Source organism: Podarcis muralis, chromosome 8, assembly GCF_964188315.1.
Source record: "Podarcis muralis chromosome 8, rPodMur119.hap1.1, whole genome shotgun sequence".
Lineage (NCBI taxonomy): Eukaryota > Metazoa > Chordata > Lepidosauria > Squamata > Lacertidae > Podarcis > Podarcis muralis.
Genome location: NC_135662.1, coordinates 643,093 through 670,868, shown reverse-complemented (window position 1 = coordinate 670,868; position 27,776 = coordinate 643,093). Strand labels below are relative to the sequence as shown.

The following is a 27,776-nucleotide window of genomic DNA, read 5'->3' as shown; positions in this document are numbered from 1 at the left end:
AGTCGGCTGCCGGCCGAGTCTCCTCCCCGTGAGGCGCTAGAGCCGGGCTGCGGGGACCCCGGGCTTTCTGCCCCCTCCCTCGGCCGTCCCTTCGATCCCCGTCGGCGCCCTTCTCCCCGCCGCCCGTCCGGCGGGCGCTCCGTCGGGCCATGGCTGCGCCCGGCAAGTTCCAGTTCGCCATCGACCGCGGCGGCACCTTCACCGACGTCTTCGCCCGCTGCCCCGGAGGGAAGGCGCGCGTCCTGAAGCTGCTCTCCGAGGACCCGGCCAACTACCGCGACGCGCCCACCGAGGGCATCCGCCGCGTCCTGGAGGAGGTGAGGCGGCCGCGGGCCGGGAAAGCCCTCGGGGCGCGGGGCAGAGAGCCGCCCGGGCGCCTGGCAAGGACGCGCCTTCGGGTTGCCTCTGCCAAGAAAGCGGCGGCAGCAGCAGGAAAGGATTGTGGCCCGGAGGAAGTTCTTGCAAGCCCCTACGCAAGGAGAGGCGGCCCTGGAGAGCCCCCCAGCCCTACTGTGAGGCTAGTTGAAGCCCCCCAGCCCCAGGCAAAGGGGAGGGGCTTCGCAGAGGGCGACCAGGATGCCCAACGGCTCTTCCAGCAGTTGGGGTGCCATCCCAGAAAAGGCCCTGCTCCCTGCCCACCTGAGGGCACCTGGAGGAAGCCCCTGAAGACCATCTCAGCTGCTAGACGGGGGTCTTAAAGAGGGGCTTTAAAGGCAACCCTTGGATGGATGCCAGGCCCCCTGGAGAGCCACCTGCTGCCAGTCAGTGTAAGGCACTGGTGTCCCACCTGTGTGTTCCCTGTGTGGGGAGTCGGAGCCATGGGTCTGGACAGCAGTGCCCTGGTGGGCAGGTGGGTGTCCTCCCCTGGCTGCTATGGTCCTCCTGGGGGGCTGGAGGGGGCTGGTTCTTTGCTTCTCAGAGCAGGAGTGCCCCTTAGGAGCTTAGTCCAAAATATGACAGGAGCACCTTCCAAATCATTATGTGCAAGGGCTCTGCCTTCCAGGAAAGGCTGTGCAGGAGCTTTTCCTGTCCTCTTGTCCTGTGTGTGTGTTCAGCCTGGCAGGCCGTGACGGACGCTTTGCTCCCCCCCAGGAATGCGGCGTCCCCTTCCCCAAAGACCAGCCCCTGGACACCTCGCGCATCGAGTGGATCCGCATGGGCACCACGGTGGCCACCAACGCCCTTCTGGAGCGCAAGGGGGAGCGCCTGGCGCTGCTCATCACCAAAGGCTTCAGGGACCTGCTACACATTGGCAACCAGGCGCGGCCGCACATCTTTGACCTGGTCAGTGCCGGGTCTCCTCCCCCCCCCTTCCTCTGTGTTCAACGGGAGAGGGGGCTCGGCCGTCCCCTTCTGCCCTCAAGAGGCAGCGGTCTGGACTCCAGCCTGTGCCAGCCGGTGCCACCTTCCTGGGCAGCCTGGAGGGGTAGGCGGGTGCTGTGCCACTCTCGGGATTGGCTGGCAGCGCTGAAGCGTTCCTGCTGGCTGGGCATGGAGGGGGGGCATGTGGGAACAGCTTAGAGGTCCCTCGGCAGAGCCAACTGGGCAGCCAGCCAGCTGGGAAGGGGGGGGGGCTTTGCTGCTGGTTTCCATAGAGGCTGGAGAAGGTGCTTTCCTGGCAGGCTGGGGGGGGGGGGGAGCAGCCGCGGCTGCCATGCGCTGGTGCCCCCACCCCTGGCTGCCTTGAGCATCTCCCTCCCTTCCTGCCACCCCAATCACTGCTGCTCACTCTGGTCTGGGCCCTCCCTCCCCTGCCGGCAAGTTCTGCGAAGAATCTCAGTGGAGCAGCACATTTTTCATGGCTGGACTTGCCCTCAAATGCCCTAAATTCTTCTTGTGCCGGGGGGGGGGGGGGCCAAGGAAACAGGATAGAATCATGAACTTGCAGATTTGCAGGAAGAATCTCTGAAGGACAGCCATAGCCATAGGGGAAGGGCCATAGCATCTTCCCTGCATTGATCCCAGGCGTCTCCAGGTGGGGCTGGGAGAGACCTCTGGAGAGGGGCTGCCGGCCAGAGTAGGCAACACTGAACTAGATGGACCAACAGCCTGGCACAGTTTCCTATGCTCTTAGCTTGGTCGCTAACAGGATGCCAGCGCATGAAAGCTCTGCTCAGAGATCTCCTCTGGTTGCTGATTTGCTCCTGAGCCAAGTTCAAGGTTTTGCTTTTCATTCACGAGGCCATTCTGCGCGTGGGGGGCTGCCTTGCCCACCTGGCAGCTTTGCCCTGGGGAGCCAGGCCTCCTGCAAGCACCACCCGATGTGGCTCCACGGAGGAGGCTGACCTGCGCTTGGCATTCTGGTTCCACGCACAGGAACATGTTGCAGGGAGCGGCGGCAGCCGTGTGTGGCACCAAACCCAACATGTTTATGACGGCAGAGTCCCCCCCCCCCCCAGCAGATGGAGGAGGAGCCAGTGGTGGTGATCCCAGGGTTGCGGGGGTTGGACTAGATGACCCACGGGGGAAAGGGGTGCAGATCCCTCTCCCGGCCTGCGAGTGAGGATGTCCGGCCCCTGATGATGATGATTTATTTTTTATTGATACCCCACCCATCTGGCTGGGTTTCCCCAGCCACTCTGGGCGGCTTCCAACAGAATATTAAAATGCAATAGTCTATTAAACATTAAAAGCTTCCCGAAACAGGGCTGCCTTCAGATGTCTTCTGAATGTCAGATAGTTGTTTATTCCCTTGACATGATGGGAGGGCGTTCGACAGGGCGGACGCCACCACCGAGAAGGCCCTCTGCCTGGTTCCCTGTAACCTCACCTCTCGCAATGAGGGAACCGCCAGAAGGCCCTGGGAGCTGGACCTCAGTGTCCGGGCAGAACGATGGGGGTGGAGACGCTCCTTCAGGTATCCTGGGCCTTTGAGGCCATTTAGGGCTTTCAAGGTCAGCACCAACACTTTGAGTTGTGCTCAGAAACATACAGTAATCTGCCTGTGACCCCCCCTCTGCCACCCCCTCCTTCTCCCCAGGCCGTCTCCATGCCAGACCTGCTGTACGAGGCCGTGCTGGAGGTGGACGAGCGCCTGGTCCTCCATCGCGAGGGATGCCAGCTCTACGGTTCAGCCCCCAAAGTCACAGGTGGGAGCTCCTCCCCAGGCAGGGGCACTGCTGCCTCCATCTGTCCCAGAGGGCTGGCTCTGTGGGGCTGTGTAAGGATGATGCAGGGAGGTTCTCCCAGACAAGGGTTCACCTGGCAGGTCTCTTCCTCTTCACCCCCTCCCCCCAGGTTTGACAGGGGAGTCCCTCGTGGTGCACCGGCCGTTGGACCTAGATGCCCTGCGAGGGCAGCTGGAGGGGTTGTTGGCCCAGGGCATCCGCAGCCTGGCAGTGGTCCTTCTGCACTCCTACATGTGAGTTCTGCTCCTGAGGTGGGAGGAAGTCTTGCGCTGTGGGTTGAGGGTGTGGGGCTGCCTATAATAATATGACCATAATTTATTATTTATACCCCACCCATCTGGCTGGGTTCCCCCAGCCACTCTGGGCCCAACAGATTAAAAACAGAATAAAACATCAGACGTTAAAAACTTCCCTGAACAGGGCTGCCTTCAGATGTCTTCTAAAAGTCAGATAGTTGTTTATTTCCTTGACATCTGGTGGGAGGGCGTTCCACAGGGAGGGTGTCACTACCGAGAAGGCCCTGTGCCTGGTTCCCTGTAACTTGGCATCTCACAGGGAGGGAACCGCCAGAAGGCCCTCGGTGCTGGACCTCAGTGTCCGGGCAGAACGATGGGAGTGGAGACGCTCCTTCAGATATACTGGACTGAGGCCGTTTAGGGCTTTCAAGGTCAGCACCAAAACTTTGAATTGTGCTCGGAAACGGACTGGGAGCCAAGGTAGGTCTTTCAGGACCGGTGTTATGTGGTCTCGGCGGCCGCCTCCAGTCACCAGTCTTGCTGCCGCATTCTGGATTAGTTGTAGTTTCCGGGTCACCTTCATTTTTTAAAAATAATTGTTATTACATTTTTAGTTTTTATAACCACAATATCCATACAAACATCAATAAACTCAAACTCAAACCTTGCTCTTACCAGAGCATCGACCTCGTCCCGCCCCTCTTCCTGGCTTCTATATATATTTAATTTAATCTTAGCATTTCTATAACCACTTTTTTACCTTCTCTCTTGTTTTTATATTTCTCCTTGTTAAATGTAAATCAGTTCCTTATATAGTCATTACAAAACACTTCAGCTCAAAGCTACAAACGTTTTCAGATGTTTACAATATGCTTTCATATATAATATAAATTTGCTCCAGTCCTTTTGAAACAGTTCATCGTGCTGATTCCGGATCTTCCCCGTCAGCTTTGCTAACTCAACGTATTCCACCATCTTACTCCGCCATTCTTCCAGTGTTGGAATCTCCTGTGATTTTCATTTCTGAGCCAAAATTATCCTTGCGGCCATTGTGGCATACGTAAATAGATTCACATCTTTTTTAAAAAAAATCATCTCCAATTAGACCTAGCAAAAATAACTCAGTTTTTTTTACAGAAATTATATTTAAATATCTTTTTTAATTCATTGTAAATTATATCCCAATAAGTTTTCACCCTAGTACACGTCCACCACATATGGAGGAAATTCCCCTCCTTCTCCATACAGTTCCAACAATTTTTATCTTGATTTCTATACATTTTTGCAAGTTTGGCCGGTGTCACCTTCAAAGGTAGCCCCACGTAGAGTGCATTGCAGTAGTCCAAGCGGGAGATAACCAGAGCATGCACCACTCTGGCGAGACAGCCTGCGGGCAGGGAGGGTCTCATCCTGCATACCAGATGGAGATGGGAGACAGCTGCCCTGGACGCAGCCTAGTTCCTCTCCAGCCCCAGAGCCTTGATTCGCAACCCACATCCAGTCCTTTGCCAGCAGAAACCGGCAGGCAAGCCAGCTAGGCAGCCTCAGCGGAAAAGGAAGTGCAATCATGGAACTGCAGAGCTGGAAGGGATCCCAAGGATCACCCGATCCCCTGCAAGGCAGGAATCTTTTACGTGGGGCTCGGACCCATAGCCCTGAGATTAAGAGTCTTGTGCTGAGCTGTGTTTACATTGGCAAACAGCGGAAAAGCTGAATGTTGGAAGATTGAGGGCGGAGGAAGTCTTCATGCAGCGCAGAGTCTGACTCTGGAACTAGGTCCTGCAGGAGGGATGAGAGGAGGATGGGCCCGATTCATGGAGGAGGAGGAGGCCTTGCAGAGCGCCCAGCTGGGATGGTGATGCTCTGCCCCCTGGTCTGAGGCTGGCGTGCTTCTGAACCCCAGTTGCTGGAAACCAAGGAGCCGAGAGCTGCTCTTGGGCTCGGATCCTGCTGGTTTCCCTGTGGGGCATCTGGCTGGCCACTGGGAGAGGAGGAGACTGGGGCTGGATGGGCCCCCTTTGGCCTGATCCAGACCAGAGCCCCCGAGGAAGCGACGGCCAAGACAGTGAGGCAGCTTCAGAAGAAAAGCAGGGGCTGCTCCGTAACAAATAACAACAATAACAATAATAATAATAATAATAATTTTTATTTATACCCCAGGCTCCCCGGCCAAAGTCGGGCTCAGGGAGGCTAACACCAGTAAAATTATAGTTAAAAACATAATAGGGGGGAAACCAATTTAAAATACAGGTTAAAATGCAATTTAAAGTGCAGCCTCATTTTAAAAGTAGCCCATAGATCAAGACCATAAGGGGAGGGAAACAGAAGGGTCAGACTGAGTCCATGCCAAAGGCCAGGCGGAACAGCTCCGTCTTGCAGGCCCTGCGGAAAGATGTCAAGTCGCACGTTGGCGCCCAGGGCGGAGCGTGACCAGCGCTGAGCATCTCCTCCCCCCGCAGGTGGCCGGAGCACGAGCGTCAGGTGGGGCGCCTGGCAAAGGAGCTGGGCTTCCAGCAGGTCTCCCTCTCCTCCCAGGTGATGCCCATGGTGCGGGCAGTGCCCCGGGGCTACACGGCCTGCGCAGATGCCTACCTCACGCCCTGCATCCACCGCTACCTGAGCAGCTTCCGGGACGGCTTCGCTCAGCAGCTCCAGGTGGGAAACAGGGGAGGACTTGTCCGGGGAGACCTGGGTTCGAGTCACGCCTCTGGCAAGCTCCCTCCCTCTCTCTCTCTCTGGAAAACAGAGAGGGGTGGTCTGCTTTGCTCCCAGTCTCCCTGGGGGCATCACAGCAGACGGGGGGGGGCATCCTTAGGGCACCGCCAGATGGGACGACCTCAGCCTGGCCTCTCTCCGCAGGGCGTCCCGGTCATGTTCATGCGCTCCGACGGGGGCCTGACCCCCATGGAGGCCTTCAGCGGCTCCCGCGCCATCCTCTCTGGCCCAGCAGGGGGCGTCGTGGGCTATGCCGTCACCACCTACCGCCGGGAAGATGGACAGCCTGTCATTGGCTTTGACATGGGAGGTAAGAGGGACCACGGGGCGTGGAGAGGACATCCAGCACCCTTTTAAAATGTGGCTCCTTTTGAGGGGGAGCCTTATTGGGTTATTGTTTTCATTTTGACTTTATATACAGTCATACCTCAGGTTACAGCCACTTCAGGTTGTGTTTTTTCGGGTTGCGGACCGCCAAAACCCAGAAGTATTGGAAGGGGTTACTTCTGGGTTTCTGCGGTCGCGCATGCACAGAAGCGCTAAATTACACTTTGTGCATGCGCAGAAGCGCCAAATCGCAACCTGCACATGCGAAGACGCGCCACTGCAGGTTGCGGACGCTGCGGGTTGCAAACATGCTTCCCGCACAGATCACGTTCACAACCTGAGTGTCCAGTGTATGGAGGTCTTTTCTGTGAGACCTGATTCTGTGGTATATAAATTCAGTAAATAAATAAAATAAGAAATTGCGTGGGGCTGTTCTGGCGGGTCCCTCACCTGTTGTCTCTCGCCCAGGCACCTCCACCGACGTGAGCCGCTATGCCGGGGAGTACGAGCACGTCTTTGAGGCCACGACAGCCGGGGTCAGCATCCAGGCCCCGCAGCTGGACATCAACACCGTGGCGGCCGGAGGGGGCTCACGGCTCTTCTTCAGGTCAGGCTCACGGCCCCCAGGATCTGTGGGGTGCTGCTGCTCCCTCTTCTGGCTGCTGGGAGGGCCTCCTGGCACCTATCCAGTTGCCTCCGCCCCGTCTTCCTTCGATGGGGTGGGCGTCCTTGTGACCCCGCGGCCCCCGCCTCCTTTGAGGGCCACTTCCTTGGGGCCTCACACCCTGCCTCGCTTGTTCCTGCTGCCGGGCTTTCTCTCCTGCTCTCCCTGCCTTGAGTTCAGGGCCCTGAGTTAAACTGTGGAACTCCCTGCCACAGGAGGGCCACGAACCGGGATGAAAGAGAATTGGACAATTTAGTGGAAGAGGAGGGGGCCACAGATAGCTCCTAGCCAGGACGGCTCTGCGCTGCCTCCTCAGGAGAAGAGGGATGCTCTTGGCTCCAATCCTGCTTGCAGGTTTCCCTGCTGGACTGGATGGAGCCCTTTGGCCTGATCCAGTAGGCGCTTCTCCTCCTCTGGCCTGGCAGCTCCTTGCGCCCCCCCCCCAATTAATCTCCTCTCTCTTTTTCCTCCCCTCCAGGTCCGGGCTCTTTGTCGTTGGGCCTGAGTCTGCCGGGGCGCATCCTGGCCCCGCTTGCTACCGGAAGGGTGAGGCGGCCGTGTGGGGCAGGGGTGGCATTGTGGGGGGGGGGGCAGGGTGCTGGGGGTGGGTGCCTGACTGCGCCTCTCCCTCTGTCCCCCAGGGGGTCCCCTGACGGTGACGGACGCCAACCTGTGCCTGGGCCGCCTCCTGCCCAGCTACTTCCCCCACATCTTTGGACCCACGGAGAACCTCCCCCTCTCGCCAGAGGCCACCCTGCAGGCCTTTGAGGAGCTGGCTGCCAGGGTCAACGCCTTCCGGGGGGCCAGCCCCCCGCTCAGCGTGGAGGAGGTGGCCATGGGCTTCATCCGCGTGGCCAACGAGGCCATGTGCAGACCCATCCGCGCCCTGACGCAGGTAGGGGCTTGTGCCAAGGCTCGTGGGGCAGAGCCCCCCCATGCACTGGGGGGGGGAGGGGCTTTCTCCTGGCTTGCTCTGGGAGCCCCTGAAGGGGCCACAGAGGGAGCAGAGCGGCCCCAGAGGCCAGCTGCCAGGTGGGAAGGTGGGAGGGCAGGCCACTTGCGGATCGGGGCAGCAGCCTCAGCCTGCTTCCAGGGATCACAAAGATAGACAAACTTTATTTGCGTTAGCCAACGGCCATAGCAACATAAAACAAGCAATATATACAATTAAAATACAACAACGGGTAAAAAGGACAATCAAATAACCAGGATTATCGTTCAGATAGTGGCCCTTAATCTCATTGCTCCCTCGATCAACCGAGCAACCTTTGCTGTTGTCTGATCTGATAAAAGAAAGAACAATGTGGCCGCAGATGGGCGGCCTGGGATGGTGAGTAGGAGTGGGGTAATGATCTCATTCCTCAGATCTTTATAAAGGGGGCAGGACAGGAGAACATGAGCCACTGTTTCCAGACTGCCATCTCCACAGGGACAGAGTCGTTTCTCAGTTGGAATCTTTTGGGATCTGCCCTCAAGTATGGCAGAGGGCATCACGTCCAGTCTGGCCAGTGTGAAGGCACGTCTGTATTTTGGGATAGTTCATTTATACAAATATGGTGCCAGGGAATCAAACTGAGAAGGGGGGGGAAAGGCACACCAAGGACAGAGTTTCTTTATAATGGCCAGATTGCCCTGTTGCTCTAAGTCCTTTAGCATTTTTGCGTTAATAAAGTCCATTGTGAGAAGCTGATGTGGGTGGAGTCCGCAGGAGAGGGATTTTTGGTGCACAATTTTAGACCGTGCACTTTTATGGGGGTCTTGTGTCAATAAGGGCAGTAGACAGGGTGGATTTAGATTTAGACGGAGCCAAGAATGAAGAGTTATTTGCCAGGACCAAGCTTCTACAGAGGGAAGACTTGCCTCCAGTCGTAAGGCTGCATTTGGGACACAAGGTGGTACAGAAAAATTCTGCCTTAAAAATTTGGATTGAACAGTTTCAAGAATGCTACAATGATTACCCGGCCAAATTTGGGCTGCTTCTAGGGAAGGAAGGTTTCCATTCAGCAGAGAATCAAAGCAGCACGCGGAAGGGATGAGATTTATGGCTTCATCGCTAGGCTTTATTTTCTAGCTACGCAGACAGAAAAGAAATCACCCTCTCTCTGTGAGAGCAGAGAGCAACTGGCAAACAAAGGAACAGGAAGCCAGTAACGTCACATCCGTCTCCCGTGAGACTTCCAACAGCCTGGAATGTCTCTGGAATGTAAACAGAGTCTTGTGACTCTAAGGAGCTGCACAGTGGCAAACAGAAACTAACAGCACCTTCCATGGGGCGGCCCTTGAGATATTTGAAGAAGGGGGTCAGAGCTTCCCTTTCCCGAATCCTGCTGCCTGGGGGCCCTTTCCCTGGCCCCCCTGTGGGAGGTGGGGTGGGGGGAGAGTGCCTGCTCTTTCTCTCTCTCTCTGGGCTCCAACGGCCGCTCTGTCCTTCCAGGCTCGGGGCCACGACACGTCCCGCCACATCCTGGCCTGCTTTGGGGGAGCTGGCGGGCAGCACGCCTGTGCCATCGCCCAGGCCTTGGGCATGAGCAAGGTCTTCATCCACAAGTAGGTGCCCAGGGCAGGGAGGGAGGGGAGGGGGGTCTCTGGCCCCAGGACCCCTCACTTGACCTGGCAGAGGAAGAACCCCCCCTCGCTCGCTCGCTCCCTTCCTCCTCCCCGCAGGCACAGTGGGATCCTGTCCGCCTTTGGCCTGGCTCTGGCGGACGTGGTTCACGAGACGCAGCAGCCCTGCTCCCTGGCCTACGGCCCTGAGGCTTACGCCCAGCTGGACGAGACAGTCGCTGCCCTGGAGGCCAAGTGCGTGCAGGCTCTGGAGGCCCAGGGCTTCGCCAGGTGAGCGCTGCCCCTGCAGGGCGGGACAGGGGCCTGGGGGGAGAAGGCCCTGCAAGCTGCTGTGGGCAACACGGCCCACTGTCAGGGGAAGGCAGAGTCCTGGGGGCTGCATGTGAGAAAGCGGGGCTGGCGTTACATTTGGGGGGAGGTGGGCAAAACAGCCCCCAGCCAGCCGCTTGCTCACTGCCCTCCCCTCGGCCTTCCCCAGATCCCAGATCAGCACGGAGCCCTTCCTGCACCTTCGCTACGAGCGCACGGACTGCGCCCTCATGTGCTCCGCCAAGGGCTACCCGGCCACCGCCCAGTCCTGCCGCAGCGGGGACTTTGGCGCTGCCTTTGCCACCAGGTCAGTGGGCTCCCCTTCCCGCCTGGCACCGCGGCCCGGAAGCGCCCAGCTGCCCCTTTTCTGCAGCGGGGGCCGGGAGATGCTTTGCAGTCGCCCCCCTGAGCCTGCGCTTGGCCCCCCAGGTACCAGCAGGAGTTTGGCTTCACCATCCCCGGCCGAGCCGTCCTGGTGGACGACGTGCGCGTGAGGGGAACGGCCAGCTCCGGGCTGGGTCAGGAAGAGCCGGTGCCGGCCAGTGAGCAGCCCCCCCGCCGGGAAAGGGTAAGGACCCCCCCTGCCCCTCTTTCCCAGCCCCTGCCCCCTCCTGGCTGGTTGCCCTTGAGAGCCCCCTCCTGCTCCATGCTCTTTGACAGCCGTCCCTGTGGGAGGGAGTTCCGCAGTTTAACTCTGCACTCTGGCTCCTCCCCTCCTGGCAGCCCCACCTGGCCCAGGGGCTGATGGGAGCTGGAGTCCAAAGCATCCAGGGGGGGCCCTGAGTTGGGGAGGGAGCTGGACTCCCCCAACTGCTGGGTGCTCAGGTGCTTTTGGAACCTTGCAAAGAGAGGAGACAGGAAGACTAAAGCAATAAGGAGAGAAATTAGAAGAAAAGGAGGAGCAAAAAACTGCTCCAGCTAAGGAAAAGACACTAAGGCAAACAAGAGGGAAGGGGGTGTTGAAACAAAGCCACTGAGCAGCTTATCAGCAAGGGATCGGGAGGGAGATAAGGGACTCTAGAGATAAAGGAGGCTGCCTAGGAGTGGGGAGGTAAAAGCCCATGGATCCTCAGGATTTTTGCATTGGGTCACCCCAAATTCACCATCAGATCACATAGCATGTCCATGGCTACAGCCTGCCCCCAAAAAATCACGCATCCACTGTTGCGTGGGGGCGCAACGGTGCAAAAACGTGGTTACAAAGAACAGATTGACATGGATTCTCAGGAATTTTGCATTGGGCTACCCCAAACTCACTGTCAAATCACATGTCTGTGGCCACAGCATGAACCACAAAAATCATACATCCACTGTTTCGTTCAGAATATTCCCCCCCCCCCTTGTTTTCCTCCTCTAAAAACTATGTGCGTCTTATGGTCAGGTGCGTCTTATGGAGCAAAAAATACAGTATATCCCAGCATACAATCGCAGAGCTGTGGGGCAGGAAGATGGGGAGTGCAGGGCACCGTTCCTCTGGCAGGATTAGGTCCTGGAGACATGGGTGACCTTTTTGCAATACAGACGTACCTCAGAAGTCGAACGGAATCTGTTCCGAAAGTCTGTTTGACTTCCGAAAAGTTAGGAAACCAAGGGGTGGCTTCCGATTGGTTCCTGGTTGCGCAGGTGTGGCGGAAACAATAGCGGTGTCCGCAGCGGATGTATGGCTTCCCAAAAAACATTCGAAAACTGGAACACTCACTTCCGGTTTCCTATTGTTTGGGAGCTGGAACATTCGACTCCCAAGGCGTTTGGGAGCCTAGGTATGACTGGATCCACTTGTTTGCAAATACAGCAGGCCAGCCTGGGGAGCAGTCAGGGACCCCCAGAGTCTGTGCTGGGGCTTTGAGAGAGGGGCCTGGTCCCCCCCAGACCCAGCTGCCAACAGCTCGGGGCTCTTGCGTTGGACTCTGCTGGTTCTGTCCTTCTTCCTCTCTGGGTGGGTCAGAAATAGAAAAGGAATGTTTTCTGCCACACCGCTCTTTGCTTCCGGAAAGCAGCGTAAATTCCTAGGCTTCCTTTCTCCTCATTTCCAAGGCTGAAAGTTGCTTTTGGCTGTGCAGCTCACCCTGGGACTCCGGGTGGAGGGGGGGGGGCAATAAATTAGAATGGTAGAATTGCAGTGCAGGAAGCTCAACTGCAACAGTTCAACCAGCAGTCCTTCGTATTAACCTTCCAGCCCCACTGTCTGCCCCCCAGGTGTCCCACTGCTATTTTGAGGGCGGCTACCTGGACACCAGCGTCTACCTGCTGGAGGAGCTCACCTGGGGCCACTCCATCCCTGGTCCCAGCATCATCATTGACAAGAACAGGTGAGGGGGGGGGCTTCATCCCTGCCCTGCGATGAATCCATGTGCCTTTGGCTGGCTGTGGGGCACCCCGGGTTCGGGCTGCTTCCAAGGAGGGCAAAGAGGCGGGAGGGTGATTGGGGAAGAAGGAGCCGCACTGCAACTCTTGTGCCCCCCGCCCAGCACCATCCTGGTGGAGCCCGGCTGCACGGCCTCCGTGACCCGACTCGGAGACATCTGCATCGCTGTGGGGTCCGGGACGGAGCGCCCCGTCGGCCCCCAAATCGATCCCATCCAGCTATCCATCTTCTCCCATCGCTTCATGAGCATTGCAGGTGAGTGAGGGGCGTGCTCTGCCTGGGGCAGGGCTAGGAGAGTGTCTCCTTGGAGAAGATTCCTGGCGGGGCAGAATAATAATACTGTAATAATAATAATTAATAGTAATAGTTTTATTACTTATACCCTGCCCATCTGGCTGGGTTTCCCCAGCCGCTCTTTGTGGCTCCCGACAGAATATTAAAAACCCTGACCCTTCCCCCCCCCCCCCAGAGCAGATGGGGCGCATCCTGCAGCGCACGGCCATCTCCACCAACATCAAGGAGAGGCTGGATTTCTCCTGCGCCCTCTTTGGCCCCGATGGGGGGCTGGTCTCCAACGCACCCCACATCCCAGTCCACCTGGGCGCCATGCAGGAGACGGTGCAGTTTCAGGTAAGCCGCCCCCCCAGACTTCCACAAGGTGACTCTGCGAAGCTGCACCCAAGCCAGGGAGGGGGCCAAGGCGCCCGGCTCCCCCCTTTCTATCCATAACCCTATATGTATTTTCATATATGGTCTTGAGTTGCCATGGGCTTTGGGCCCCAGTGCAGCCTCTCTTAGTCTTTTTTTTTTATAAAAATTATACTTTCCAGATATCTACATTTCACTTATTTTACATTCATTTTGACATTTTAGAACTTGACTTCCTTCCCCCTCTTTCTGCGGTTCCTTAGATTTATTTTTAATATCTTCTGCACATCCAAACTGATCATTTATTAATTATATATATATATTTGCTTTCGTAGATTTTCACGGGTACAGGAATGCAGGTTTTGGTGTCCTCGGGTATCTTCCCGTGTAAAAGTTGGGGTGTCTAGGCGACGTTTCGACGAGGTCTCACTCGTCATCTTCAGGCTGGTGCTTTCGGCTTCTTGTTACTGGAACAGAGCAGGATCTCAGTGTTTGAGTTCCTATAAATACTGTTGAGGAGGTGTGGCCTCCTATGTTCTGGGCAGAGAGGAAGTTCCCAGGCTAGTGTGCCTTTTCTTCTTTTGTTCCTTAATTGCTTGAGGGATATCTTGAGTGATTTCTTGAGTGATATCCTGAGTACCACTTAGGTGGGTCATTAGGTGTGGATTAGTTGTTAAAGCCTTTGTGTCTTGACCTCTTGAACTTTGCGAAGAGTTTTTCTGAGAAGATGGGTGTACTACATTTAGTTGTGCTCTGGCTTGGCTTCGTGTATAGGGGCGAGCTGTGGTTTTGTGGCCTGTGCCAGCCACAAAGAGCAAAGAAGCCATGACAGCGAGCGAGATGGATCCCGCTAGCTGTCCTGGCTTCGTTTTTAGCCTCGGGGCTGGGGGTCCAGGAGTGAAGGCGAGGTTGTGCTGAACCTCGCCATCGCTCCCAGAGCTTGCAGGGCTGGGAGCGGGGGAAGCCCGAGCTTCCCCCGACCCCAGCCCCCAGAACAGGCTGTTGCCCGCAAGCCTTGCGAGCCCGGCGGCAACTCCCGCCGGGCTCGCAAGGCTTGCGGACATCTGCGCGAAGCACAGGGCGCGCTCCGGAGTGCACCCCGTGCTTCGGGCTGCAGGCTGCTGCCCGCAAGCCTTGGGAGCCCAGCGGGCTTGCGGATAGCTTCCTAAAACCTGGAGGGCGAGAGGGGTCGGTGCGCACCGACCCCTCTCGCTCTCCAGGCTTCAGTGAAAGCCTGCATTCGCCCCATAAGACGCACACACATTTCCCCTTGATTTTTGGAGGGGAAAAAGTGTGTCCTATGTTAACAGAAAAATCCGAGGGCTCCCTTGGACAAAAACAAAGACACCAACCAGGATAACTTGGAGCAAAACAGCAGCCTGTAGGCTTGGCCTTTATTGAACTGTTGCAACAGGGTGCTCCCCTCACTTGCAGGAGAGAGGAGGCACAGAGAAAAATGGTGTGCAAGGCCTTATAAAGACTTGAAATTCCCATCCTCTAGGTGAAGCCCACCCCCAGAAACTTCATACATACATCACAGAAAGGAGGGGTTGAGGGAGGGGTGGTGGTGGTAGCCTGAGTGTCCTGTCACCTGGCTGGTTCCCCCATGAGTACTTTCCAGGTGACAGAGGGGAGTTTCCAGTTTCCTGCCCCCAGAGGGAAGAGCTGATTATTGTCCTTTGTTCCAGTCTGTGCTGAATCCACTCCCATATGCAAGTTCTTTGTGATCTTGATGGTCTTCTGTCTAGGACAGGGGTCTGCAACCTTTAAGACAAAAAGAGCCACTTGGACCCGTTTCCGAAGAAAAAAAAACTGGGAGCCGCAAAACCATTGCGACATTTAAAACAAATATATCTCCGGAGCCACGATCTGACAGCGGGCGGGAAGGTGACGTCGGGACGGTGCGTGACTAACACACACACTGCCCCCATGCGACGTCACAGCTAGTACAACACCCGCCACAGTAGGGAGTGTCGGGGCGCACAATGCGCCTCCTCCCCTCGCTAGTATCCGCCCCGGAGCCGCGGCAAAGGTGTAAAAGGGCCACATGCGGCTCCGGAGCCACGGGTTGCAGACCCCTGGTCCAGGACCATCAGGGTTGGCATAGCAACTGGGCAGGGCTCCTGTGGATGTACTGGGATGGTGAAGGGATTATGGCTGCCCTGTATCAAACCTTCCCCATTTTGTAATCCTTCCTTCATGGAGTAAAATAAAAGTGGAACAGTGCAAATCCGATGTATGGTTGATTTTCTATGAATTTATAACAGAAGCGCAACGTATGTAGTGTGTGAGTGTGAATGTGTGTGAAGTTTGTACAAACTGAATGATTGGGGGGGGGGGGTTCCCTGCTACACTATAGGGCGAAAAATACGGTAGCTGCTCTTATATAGCTGCAGCTGACATTGCTTTTATCTGTTTATAACTTATCTGCAAATATTCAATAAACCATTTCCATTCTTTTATAAAATGTTTGTTATCTTGATTTCTTATTCTTCTGGTGAGTTTTGCCGTTTCTGCATATTCCATTCTTCCTTTGCTGGGACTCCAAAAATGGAAAAGGGAAAGTGTCCTTCTCTCTCTTATTCTTTATCCCCTTTCACTCCCTCCTTTCCTCCAAGGAGCTCAATGTAGAGCCGCTGGTTCCCCCGGGCCATGATGGTCGGGTGGGGATTTGAACCCAGTCCCTAGCCCAGCACCCTGACCACTAGGTCACACTGCCTGGATGGAGCAGCTGGACTCTACTGGTGGCCAGAGCTCCCTCCTCCAGGTCAGCCGTCTTGGGACTTCAGGACTCGGGGGCCGGAGGAACTGCCCCTTTTGGCCCTGGGCGCCCCTGCTTCCCTCCCCCTGCCCTTTCTCTTTCCTGCTGCCCTTCCAGATCCGGAACCTGGGCTCCGACCTCCACGAGGGGGACGTTCTCCTCAGCAACCACCCTTGCGCGGGGGGCAGCCACCTGCCGGACCTGACCGTCATCACCCCTGTGAGTTGGGGTCTCCCGGTGGGCAGGGGTCTTTGTCCCAGGGGCGCAGCCTGGCCTGGCATCTCTGCCCTGGCAGACCGACAGCCGTGCCCGGGTGTGTGGCTTGGGCCCCTTCAGGACTGGGGAGGGTTGGGGTGCCCAGTGCCCTTGGAGCTGGGAGGGGTAGCAGTCCCAGGAGCTCCCCCCATTGCCCTGTGGCTCCCTCCATCCCTGCCCCACGGCCCTGCCCCATGCCCGCTCTCCGTGGACCAAGCCCCCTCCGCTCTTCTGCCCCCTCGCAGGTCTTCTGGCCAGGAGAGTCCAGGCCGGTCTTCTTTGTGGCCAGCCGGGGGCACCATGCGGACATTGGGGGGATCACGCCGGGCTCCATGCCCCCCCACTCCCGCTCCCTCCAGGAGGAGGGAGCCGTCTTCATTTCCTTCAAGCTGGTCAAGGGCGGCGTCTTCCAGGAGGAGGGTATGTGGGGGCTGAGCCAAGGAGGGGGAGAATCAAGGGGTCTCTCTGCCCACCGGTGGCCTTTGACCTTGCTGGGGGGCTCACCTGCCTCCCCCCGCTCCCCCCGCAGCCGTCACGGAGGCCCTGATGGCTCCCGCCCGATTCCCCGGCAGCAGCGGCACGCGCAACCTGCAGGACAACCTCTCTGACCTTCGCGCTCAGGTGGCAGCCAATCAGAAGGGGATCCAGCTGGTGGACGAGCTGATTGGTCAGTACGGCTTAGAAGTGGTGCAGGCCTACATGGCTCACATCCAGGTGAGCAGGAAGACCGCAGGGGGGGCTGGGGGGCTTTACATCGGCCCTTGGAAATGGGAGAGGCTTTTAGGAGTGGACAGCCTCTGATCGTTGCTGGGAGGGACCCCGAGGGTCATCCAGCCCAACCCTCTGCAAGGCAGCAGTTGCGACTAAAGAATCCCTGAGGGATGGCTGAAGAACCTCGTATGTGGATATTATTGTAAACTGGAGGGATGGAGCCATCCGTTTCCTTTGCAGATCCAGGGCTGGAAGCAGCAGCTGCTGCCGCCCTGGGCCAGCCAGGGTCTGTCTCTCCCCCCCCCCCCCCCCCGCCCCAAACATGGTCCTCTGTCGCGAATTCTCCACGGCACTTTAGCTCAGAGTTCCAGGTTCTTCAGTGTAGTGCAGTATATTTATTGTGAGCTATAGATACACAAATATATACAATAATCTACGGGCTATAATAAGGGACGCGGGTGGCGCTGTGGGTTAAAGCCTCAGCGCCTAGGGCTTGCCGATCGAAACAGAGGCTGCATAAGAATAAGAATAAGAATATTTTATTTATATCCCACCCTCCCCAGCCGAAGCCGGGCTCAGAGCGGCTAACAATAAAAGTAACACAGCATTCTAAAATCAATTCATTCTAAAATCAATTCAGAATCAAATTAATGGCAACCATTGGGTTAGAGTTCTATGAGGATGACCAAAGGAGGGGGTCAGACTGTGCCTTGGCCAAAGGCCTGGTGGAACAGCTCTGTCTTGCAGGCCAGTGGAAAGATGTCAAGTCCCGCAGGGCCCTGGTCTTAAGGCAAATAGGCAAATAGGAAGACCTTTCTCTCTCTATCTCTCTGACCACACTCTTCTACACCACCACTTTTTTTTTTTTATAATAAATTTTTATTAGTTTTCCATAAATAAAGAAAAAACAAAGCAAAAACATAAACATAGACAAACACAAAATCGACTTCCCCATACCACCCCTTTTCTGCATTCTTATTTCAAGATTTTCCAGCAACCCTCTGATAATAAACTTAATTATATTTCATACATTTAACTTCTGTTAATTATTAATACAACTGTAGTTCTTTGTCTCTTATAACTCTGAGCCCCTAATTTTCCAAGTTACAACAGTTTTTAAGATAAACTTTAAATTTGTTCCAATCTTCATCCACCGCCTCTTTCCCCCGGTCTCGAATTCTGCCAGTCATCTCTGCCAGTCCCATATAGTCAATCACCTTCGTCTGCCATTCTTCCAACGTGGGTAGATCTTGCGTCTTCCAATACTTTGCTAGAAGAATTCTTGCTGCTGTCGTGGCATACATAAAAAATGTCCTATCCTTCTTTAGCACCATTTGGCCCACCATGCCCAAGAGAAAGGCCTCTGGTTTTTTAACAAAGGTTCTCTTCAGAACTTTTTTTATTTCATTATAGATCATTTCCCAGAAAGCCTTAATCTTCGGGCAGGTCCACCAAAGGTGATAGAAAGTTCCCTCCGTTTCGTTACACTTCCAACACTTGTTGTTGGGCAAATGATAGATCTTTGCTAACTTAGCAGGAGTCATGTACCACCTGTAGATCATTTTCATAATGTTTTCTCTTAAGGCATTACATGCCGTAAATTTAACACCAGTGGTCCATAACTGCTCCCAGTCGGCAAGCTCAATATCATGCCCAATATCCTGTGCCCATTTGATCATACTGGATTTCACCATTTCATCTTGAGTATTCCATTTCAACAGCAAGTTGTACATTCTTGACAAGTTTTTAGTATTGGGTTCTAACAGTTCTGTTTCTAGTTTTGACTTCTCCACTTGGAAGCCTTTCTTTCTGTCCTGTTTGAATACTTCATTTATCTGTCGATAATGTAACCAATCTCTCACCTTAAACTTCAGTTTCTCAAAACTCTGCAATTTTACATTTTCACCATCTTGTTCTATAATTTCAAAATATTTAGGCCAATTAGAACCCATATTCAATTTTTTCACCTCTTTTGCTTCCATTGGTGACAGCCACCTGGGGGTTCTACTTTCAAACAGATCTTTATACCTTATCCAAACATTATACAGGGCTTTCCTCACCATATGGTTCTTAAAACCTTTGTGCAATTTTACCTTGTCATACCATATATATGCATGCCAACCAAATCTGTTGTCAAATCCTTCAAGATCCAAAATGTCTGTATTCTCGAGGAGCAGCCAATCTTTCAACCAGCAAAACGCTGCTGATTCATAGTAAAGCCTTAAGTCCGGCAGGGCAAAACCCCCTCTATCTTTTGCATCTGTTAATGTCTTAAATTTTATTCTTGGCTTTTTGCCCTGCCAAACAAATTTCGATATGTCTTTCTGCCACCTCTTGAAACAGTCCATCTTGTCTATTATTTGTAATGTCTGAAACAAAAATAACATTCTAGGCAATACATTCATTTTGATAACAGCAATTCTGCCTAACAAGGAAAGTTTCAGCCTTGACCATATGTCTAAATCTTTCTTAACTTCTGTCCAACATTTATCATAATTGTCTTTAAATAAATTCACGTTTTTCGCTGTCAAATTCACCCCCAAGTACTTCACTTTTTTTGCTATCTCCAAACCTGTTTCATTCTGGAATGTCTCTTTTTCTTCATTTGTTAGATTTTTCTCTAAGACTTTAGTTTTTTGTTTGTTCAATTTAAATCCTGCAACTTGACCAAATATCTCAATCAGTTCTAAAACTCTTTTTGTGCTAGTGTTTGGCTGCTGCAAAGTCAAAACTAGGTCATCTGCAAATGCCCTTAGTTTATACTCTCTCACTCCGACCTGAATTCCTTTAACCAACTGGTCCTTTCTAATCATATTTAACAAAACCTCCAGGACCAGTATGAAAAGTAGAGGGGAAATAGGGCATCCCTGTCGTGTTCCTTTCTCTATAGCTATCTCTTCCGTTACCACATTATTCACAATTAGCTTTGCCTTCTGCTCAGAGTATATTGCACCTATACCATTTTCAAAACCTTGGCCTACCCCCATCCCTTGGAGATTCTTCTTCATAAAACTCCAACAAATGTTGTCAAAGGCTTTCTCCGCGTCCACAAAAATCAAAACCGCTTTTCTGTTAATGTTCATTTCCAGCAGTTCCACAATGTCTATTATATTCCTCACATTGTCAGACATGTGTCTTCCCGGGAGAAAGCCTGTTTGGTCCTTATGAATCTCACCTATCAATATTTTCTTCAATCTTTTTGCTAAAATGTCTGCAAAAATTTTGTAATCCACATTTAGTAATGATATCGGGCGGTAGTTCTTAACCTGCTTCTTTTCAGTCTCAGTCTTTGGTATAAGTGAGATAAAAGCCTCTTTCCACGTTTCAGGTGCCTTTTTCCCCTCCAGTATTTCGTTGCAGACTTCTTTCAATGGTTGCACTAAACATTCTTTCAAAGCTTTATAATATCTGGCCGTCAAGCCATCTGGTCCTGGAGACTTTCCCAGTTGTGCCTTCTGAATGGCCTCCTCTATTTCTTGTTCTGTTATTTTCTCATTCAAAATCAACTTGCCCTGTTCTGAAATTTTAGTTAGTCCATGATTTTTAAGAAATTCATCTATTTCTTGTTCGTTCACTGGCCCTTGTGTGTATAATTTCCTAAAAAAGCTTTGAAAACAATTACTTATCTCATTTGGCTTATGAATATTTTTTCCCTCTATCTCCAAACAGGTAACTGTATTCAGTTTTTGCCTCTTTTTCAGTTGCCATGCAAGGAGCTTCCCACATTTGTCTGCTGACTCGAAAGTCCTTTGTCTCATTTGTTTAATTTTCCATTCTATCTCTTGATTTGTCAATTCCATGTATTGCGTCTGGTAATACTTTATCTCTCTCAAAATTTCTTGAGACTTTGGTTTTGACCTCAGTTTCTTTTCTCCTTCCTTCATTTTTTCTAAAATTCTTTCTTTCCTTTCATTTTGCTTTTTCCTCTTGATTGAATTCTGTTGTATCAGGAAGCCTCTCATCACGGCTTTACTCGCGTCCCAAATTGTTCTTTTTTCAACATCTGTTCTCAAATTTATCTCAAAGTAATCTTTCAATGTCTTTAGGGCCTTTTTACCGAATTGTTCATCTCTAAATAAGGAGTCATTCATTCTCCATCTAAAGGATCCAGTCGTTGTCATTTTCATTTCCATCTTTACAGCATTATGGTCGGAGCAGGTTTTTGGGCAGATTTCTACTTTTTTAATCTTTGTAGCCATCACACTAGATACCCAGATTTGATCAATTCTTGTCCATGTCATTTTAGATTCCGAGAAAAAAGTTCCCTCTCTCTCGAGAGGATTCTTTGTTCTCCAAATATCAATCAAGTCCATATTTTCCGTCATCTCGAAGAAAGTCTTTGGTAGTCTTCCTTCTTTAGATATTGTCTGTCTTTGTGCCTTATCCATATTTGTAGAAACCACTCCGTTCATGTCCCCCATCATTATTATTTTGCAGTCGAGATAGTCTAATAAAGTCTCATGCAACTTCTTAAAAAATTCTGCCTTCCCATCATTTGGTGCATTTATTCCAATTATCAAATATTTTTCCCCCTGGATCTGTACTTCAATTGCCAGATATCTTCCTTCTTCATCCTTAAATTTTAATTTTGGGTCCAATTTTTCTTTTGCATAAATCACTACTCCTCTCTTTTTTACTTTATCGGAAGATATAAATTCTTGTCCTAATCTTTTGTTCACCAACAGTTTCCTGTGTGCTCTGGTTATATGAGTTTCCTGTAAACATATCAGATCCAGTTGTTCCCTTTTCAAAATGTGAAAAACTTGTCGTTTTTTTCTGGGATGGTTCAAACCATTGCAATTCCAGCTTAGAAGTTGCAGAGACATTTTGTTTGTTAAATGTTTGATCCTCCGACTGCTCCAAGCTTTTCTTCCTCTTCAGTTGGCGGTTGTGGTAGTCCAAATGATAGATTTGCAATGTCCGTTAGCCCTCCTCCTTCTGGTGTTGATCCTTGTCCTTCTCTTGCCAGGTCCACCGTACCTTTCTGTAGGTCCTCTAGGTTTCTCTCCAAAAAGTACTCTTTCTCCTGTACTGTTCTTATTCTCACTTTCTTCCCTTTGTAGTTGAAGGACAGCCCCTGTGGAAATTCCCACCTGAAGGGTATAAGGTTCTTCCTCAACAAATTGGCAAGGTCTCTGTAAAAAGTCCTCACTTCCAAGATGTATTTAGGGATGTCCTTAAAGATTTGGACTTGAATGTTTCCAATCACCAAAGCTTTTTGATAGTGAAGGTTCAGTATCTTGTCTCTTTCCTCTTTGGTTCTAAAGGTAATCAGACAATCCCTTGACTTCTTGCTTTGCTTTCTGCCAAGTCTGAAAGCAGTTGTTATCTCCACTTCGTCTTCCTCGAGATCTCCTTGCCAATTTTCCAGAATTGCCTCTGTGAGAAATTCCGCCAGATTGTCCTCTTCTTTCTCTGGAACCTGTCTAAATTTCAAATTCCGTTCTTTCCGTTGTAATTCCAGTAAGGAGAGGGCCGCTTCATGCTCATTCACCTTTTTCTCAATCGGCACAAGTCTTTCCTGTGTCTCACCTGCAACAGATTTCGCACTCTCTGCAATTTTCCTCGTTTCTGAAGATTCCTGGATCAGTCTATTTATAGATTCTGTATTTGTTGCCACTGATGTAGTGTTTAAATCCAATCTTGCTGTAAGTTCTGTCAATTTTTTTGAGTTTTCTGTAGATTGCTTTGTTAAGGCCTCTAGGGATTGATTTATTTTAAGCAGTGCCTGTGTCATAGATTCCATTGATGCTGCTGTCACACTGTCCGGTGCAGGCACTGTGTTGCCAGAGATTGAACCTCTTTTCTTTTGTGTTAGTTTAGCTTTAGATCTGGTTCTTATCTCCTCTGCCGTGCCACTCATATCCCAAGGCCGTTCTCATCTTCTACACCACCACTTACTGCTGGACAGGTTTCCCTTTTAAACCGATGACAGCCAGTCAACTGACAGCACATTACTGCCACGTCTTTCTGACGCTGCACTTGCATAGAAAGTATTGCAGGCTGATTGCATCAGCCACTTGCATCAGCTTGCAGACTCAAGCCTGCAGACTTATATCTCACACAGCATTCTGTGAATCCTGACATCCTCCTCTATAGATGTCTTGCATTTTGGTCTGCATCCCAAACCCCCACCTTAGAATCCTATTAGGTAAAGGGTAAAGGGACCCCTGACCATTACTTTACTCACTTTGCTGGCCAAGGGAGGCGGCGTGTAGCTTCCGGGTCACGTGGCCAGCATGACTAAGCCGCTTCTGGCGAATCAGAGCAGCGCATGGAAACACCGTTTACCTTCCCACTGGAGTGGTACCTATTTATCTACTTGCACTTTGACGTGCTTTCGAACTGCTAGGTGGGCAGGAGCAGGGACCGAACAACAGGAGCTCACCCCGTCGCAGGGATTCGAACCGCCGACCTTCTGATCGGCAAGTCCTAGGCTCTGTAGTTTAGAATCCTATTAGAAGTGTGCAATAACACCCTGAGGGTCTTCCTTAATCCATGGGGTTATATGTGTGTATAATTTCACGTATTTCAACCCAAACCTTTCCAGAGCAGCCCTCAGTATAAAACGGAAAGCCAGAGCAATGTTACAGATGCCACTAGACAGTTGTCACAAAACACCCAAACGCCTCCCCAGTTCCGCCGTGGGCGCAGGTTGGAGAGCGTGGTGGGTGGAGGAGCCTGCTGGACTCGGGTGGGCAGGTGGGCAGGGGGAGAGAGACCTGCAGGGCCACCCCCCAAGTCTCTGCTGTCCTTTGTGCCCCTCCCCATTGCCCCTGCCCCCCCTCCAGGCCAACGCAGAAGTGGCCGTGCAAGACATGCTGAAGGACTTTGCTGCCCGCCAGGGGGAGCCGGGGCGCCCCCTGCAGGTGGAGGCGGAGGACTTCCTGGACGATGGCTCCCCCATTCGCCTGAAGGTGACGGTGGATCCCCAGCAGGTGAGCGCAGGTGGCTCAGGGGGGGTGCTGTGTCTCCTCACCTCCAGAAGGAGATTTGTTGAGTTGAGAAAAGTTCAGGAAAGGGCAGCCAAAAGGATCAAGCAGGGGATGGATGGAAGAAATGCGGCTGCCTTTGGGACCTTGGAGTTTAGAGAGAAGGGGGGCAAAAGGAGGCAGGGAAAAAGTTTGTCAAATGATGGAGAGAGGATATAGTTCCATTCCACCTTAAGAGGAACAGGCATGACTGTTGGGTGTCACATGCCTGTTTACTTCCAGCACAGGCTTGCTGGGAACTTCCGTTTTGCATATTTTGCTGGACACAAAGGGAAGCAGACATGTTTTTTCCTTTATTCCTGAACTATGCTGAATAAATGCTGTAAATATGCTTACACATGGTTTCTGTCCGCCACTTCCGTTGTGAGAAGATTTATTCACTCTGCTGATAGAGCGTGCCGAGTCTCTAAACGTATCTGAGGCTCGTGTCGCTGATTGATGCTGTACCGGAGATCACCCGGCTGCCGGCCGGGGGCTGGAGCCAGCTGGGGGCCTGCCTGATGCCCCCGTCTCCCCGGCAGTATCCCAACAAGCTTTTCTCACTCTCTCGTAACGCTCAGACTTGTGGACATCCAGGGGAGATGACTATTGGGAAATTCAGAACAGAGAAGAGAAAGTCCTTTGTGTAGCACAGAGTTCAGCTGTGGAACTCCCTCCCACAAGAGGTAGTGGGGTGGGGAGCCGGGACCCCTGCCTCTCCCCCTTTCCTCCCCCAGCCTCCTCTCTTCTCCCCCCGCAGGGCACGGCTGTCTTTGACTTCCGGGGCTCCGGCCACGAGGTCTACGGCAACTGCAACGCCCCTCGCGCCATCACCCTCTCGGCCCTCATCTACTGCCTGCGCTGCATGGTGGGCCAGGAGATCCCCCTCAACCAGGTAGGGCAGGGGGAGGAGAGCGGCCCCTGGGGGGGGTCCCGCCTCCCCCCAGCGGAAAGGAGTGGGGAGGGCCCCTGCCCTCAGAGGAGCCTTCCAGCCCCAGGCGAGGGATGGCCCCACTCAAAAGACGGGGATCCTGAGTCCCTTGGGGGGAGGCAGTGTGGCGCAGTGGTCAGAGTGCTGGACTGGGGCCAAAGGGCAAGTGGTGAGGAGCTTCCCCTCCCTCCCACTGGCCCTGCTGGCTGCTGGCAGTTGGAGTCCATCCCTGCCTGGGGCCCCCAGTGTCTCTCCCCCCCCCCGGTCTCCTTGGGGTTTGCCCTCCTGGTCAGGCTGGTCCCTGGCATCCCTCCCTCCCTCCCCGCAGGGTTGCCTGGCGCCCGTGCAGATCCTCATCCCCAAAGGCTCCCTGCTGGACCCCTCCCCGGACGCAGCCGTGGTCGGGGGCAACGTCCTGACCTCCCAGAGGGTGGTCGACGTCATCTTCCGGGCCTTTGAGGCCTGCGCAGCTTCTCAGGTGAGCGGGGGCAGGTGAGGGTGGGCCGAGCCAGGGTGGTCCTAAGAGGGCGAGGTGGGAGGTCTCAACTAAAAAAAAAAAAAATCCAATTGTCTTCCAAATAATAACCTTAATTTTGTGACTTCCCACGATCTGAATTCCAAAGCATTTCTGCATCACAGTCCTGCCTCTCATCTCTCATCGATGTTTTTATAATTCCATATCACAATTTTATCCTCCACGCTTGTCTCTGGCTCTGCGATACTTGATCATGGGGAAAGCCCCACTTTCTTTACCCCACAACCTTCCCTGCCCCTCATAATGGGGGGGGGGGTCCTTGCCCTGCCTGCTCCCCGGAGCCTCCCCCCCCCCCGGCTGATGTGGGTGGGGAGGGGGGTTGAGCGTGGCTCCTGTTTCCCATCATCCCCTGGGAAGAGGTTGGGGGCAGGCGGGGACCCTGGCCCCTGGGAGTCTGGGGGGCGTCTTCCTCACGGCCCCTCCCTCTCCCCAGGGCTGCATGAACAACGTCACCTTTGGCAACGAGCGCATCGGCTACTACGAGACGGTGGCTGGTGGGTGTGGGGCAGGGCCCCACTGGCACGGCCGCAGTGGGGTGCACAGCCACATGACCAACACCCGCATCACGGACCCCGAGATCTTGGAGAAGCGGTGGGTGCTTTCTGGGAGGGTGGGGGGCCTCCAGGGGGAGGAGGCGGGACCAGGGTGGGCTCCGTCTCCTTTCCCGGGTATCTAGCTGAGCCCCCTGGGAGGAGAGGGGGCTGGGCCTTGTGTGGCTCACGCTGGGATGACCTGCAGAGTTGGAAGGGACCCCCAAGGGTTCTCTAGTCTGACCCCTGCAAGGCAAGAGCCACAGCAAAGACCCAGCCCCACAGGGAGAGCCCTGCGTGCCACCAACCAGGACCCTCCATAAGTCTGGGGCTTCAGTTCCTGTGAGCTGTGGGAGTTATAGTTTGAAACCTTTGTAGGGTCCCTCTCAGCCCCCATCTCTGCAGCCCCCCACCCTTTTTTAGGGGGGCAGATTTTGTGGCATGTCCTGAATGACTCCCACCGCTTTCCCTCCCCCCCCACAAGGTATCCGGTGGTCCTGAGGTGCTTTGAGCTGGCCCCGGGCACTGGGGGCGCCGGGCGCTTCCGAGGTGGAGACGGGGTGCGTCGGGAACTGCAGTTCCGGGAGGAGATGGTGCTGTCGGTGCTGAGCGAGAGGCGGGCCTTCCGCCCCTACGGCCTGCAAGGTGAGGGGGCTCCCGGCTCCCATCGCTCGCCCCCCACCTCCCGCCCAGGTTGCTTTGTGGGTGGGGGGCAGAGGGGGGTACTTTGTGGGGACGGGGAGCCTTGGCTGAATCTGGGGGGAGGGTTGTGTTATGGGCAGAGAGCAGAGGCACCCCCCAAAACTCTCCCTGCCTTCTCAGTTTGGCTCTTTGGGACTCCCCCCCCCCCCGCTGTAATGACTTTCTTCCCCCACCCCACTGATTCTAGGGGGTGAGTCTGGCTCCCCAGGCCTCAACCTGCTGATTCGACAGGACGGCCACACCATCAACCTGGGCGGCAAAACGTCTGTGAAAGTGATGCCTGGGGTAAGGATCCGGTCCGCGCATGCGCACCCCCTCCCCCTGCTCCTGGCTCTGGACCCCCAGACCCATCTCGGTTTCCTCGCCTGCCTGCCCCCCAAGCGGACCTTCCCCCCAGCACAGAGTTCCTCCTCTGCCCCACCCCAAACGTCTCCCTTCTCCTTCCCTTCAGGACGTCTTCTGCCTGCAGACCCCGGGAGGAGGGGGCTTCGGACCACCCGCCGCGCCCCCGGGACCCCCCAAAGGGCAGGCAGCCCCCCCCCAGAGGCTGGCCCTTCCTGGAGCGAGGGAGCCTCTATGACTACCGCCTGGCCCAGGAGAGAGCGTGATGGGCCCCCTCCTCACCAGGGGGTCTGCAGGGGGGCAGTCTCTGTCAGCCGTGGGGCAAGAGGGGGAGTTGAAAGGCTCCCTCCGTGGGGAGCAGGCGTTGCATGCAAGTGGCATTCAGCACTCGTCCTGCTCAGGGTAGACCGACTGAACTGAATGAGCCTAGGTCAGCCATGCCATGCGCTCCAGGGGGGCCCCCACTCCCCATGTGAGGGGAGAAGAGCTGCACCTGCCACTCCCCTTCTTCCCACCAGGGGGCAGCAAGGCCTGAGGTTTGCCGCTGGGCAATGTAAGCTGGGATGAAGGGGGAAGAACCCTGCACTTGCCCCCCACAAATTCCTCTCTTCCGGCTTTGGAAAGGGGGGGTCTGGGGGTTTTCTGGCCTGGCTGGGCTTGCTCACTACTCAGCCATTCCTCCTCCAGCCCCCCCCCCCAGCACCAGGAGGGCCAGCCCCACTTTGTCTGGGGGGTCCCAGCAGTACCTCCCTGGCCAAAGCCTTTATATGCCCTCCCCTCTAGGCTTCTGGGAGACCCTCCACTCTCTTCCTGGTTCCAAGCCGGGCTCCTCCCTCAAACCCCACCACCACCACCGAAACCACTCCAGTGGCCAGCTGTGGGGCCCCCCAAGGCCTCGGGCAGAGTGGGTCCTGCAGTTGGAGCCCCTCGGCTCTCCCCTGGGAAGGAGGGTTTTTCGGCTGGGATGATTCTGAGCTTCACTTCCAAGCCTGTGGGCTGAATAAAGCTGCAACCAGCAAGTTCCCCCACTGTTTGTGTCGTTTTTGCAGCTGGGGCAGACCAGGTGTTGGGCTGAGGGGTT

The 27,776-nt window shown here is 54.1% G+C and overlaps 1 protein-coding gene across 1 annotated transcript; it reads left to right on the top strand.

Moving 5' to 3' along the window:
- On the top strand, positions 1-27,718 carry OPLAH (5-oxoprolinase, ATP-hydrolysing). The gene is made up of 26 exons (XM_028735906.2): positions 1-317; positions 1,093-1,284; positions 2,981-3,089; positions 3,238-3,361; positions 5,824-6,019; positions 6,224-6,389; positions 6,875-7,013; positions 7,549-7,616; positions 7,712-7,965; positions 9,505-9,617; positions 9,735-9,905; positions 10,114-10,251; positions 10,374-10,512; positions 12,141-12,253; positions 12,413-12,564; positions 12,779-12,939; positions 15,836-15,937; positions 16,219-16,393; positions 16,503-16,687; positions 23,476-23,622; positions 24,416-24,550; positions 24,915-25,064; positions 25,555-25,712; positions 26,136-26,296; positions 26,541-26,638; positions 26,805-27,718. The coding sequence occupies exons 1-26, from the start codon at positions 150-152 to the stop codon at positions 26,931-26,933; spliced, it is 3,843 nt and encodes a 1,280-aa protein (XP_028591739.2). The 5' UTR covers positions 1-149; the 3' UTR covers positions 26,934-27,718.
- Positions 27,719-27,776: the final 58 nt, after the last annotated feature.

Bases quoted from the DNA above. Each gene is read 5' to 3' on its own strand.
- OPLAH (XM_028735906.2), top strand. From the start codon at position 150: ATGGCTGCGCCCGGCAAGTTCCAGTTCGCCATCGACCGCGGCGGCACC. The intron at 12,254-12,412 runs GTGAGGGGGGGG...CCCCCCGCCCAG, and splicing joins ATCATCATTGACAAGAACAG to CACCATCCTGGTGGAGCCCG. The intron at 15,938-16,218 runs GTGAGTTGGGGT...GCCCCCTCGCAG, and splicing joins ACCTGACCGTCATCACCCCT to GTCTTCTGGCCAGGAGAGTC.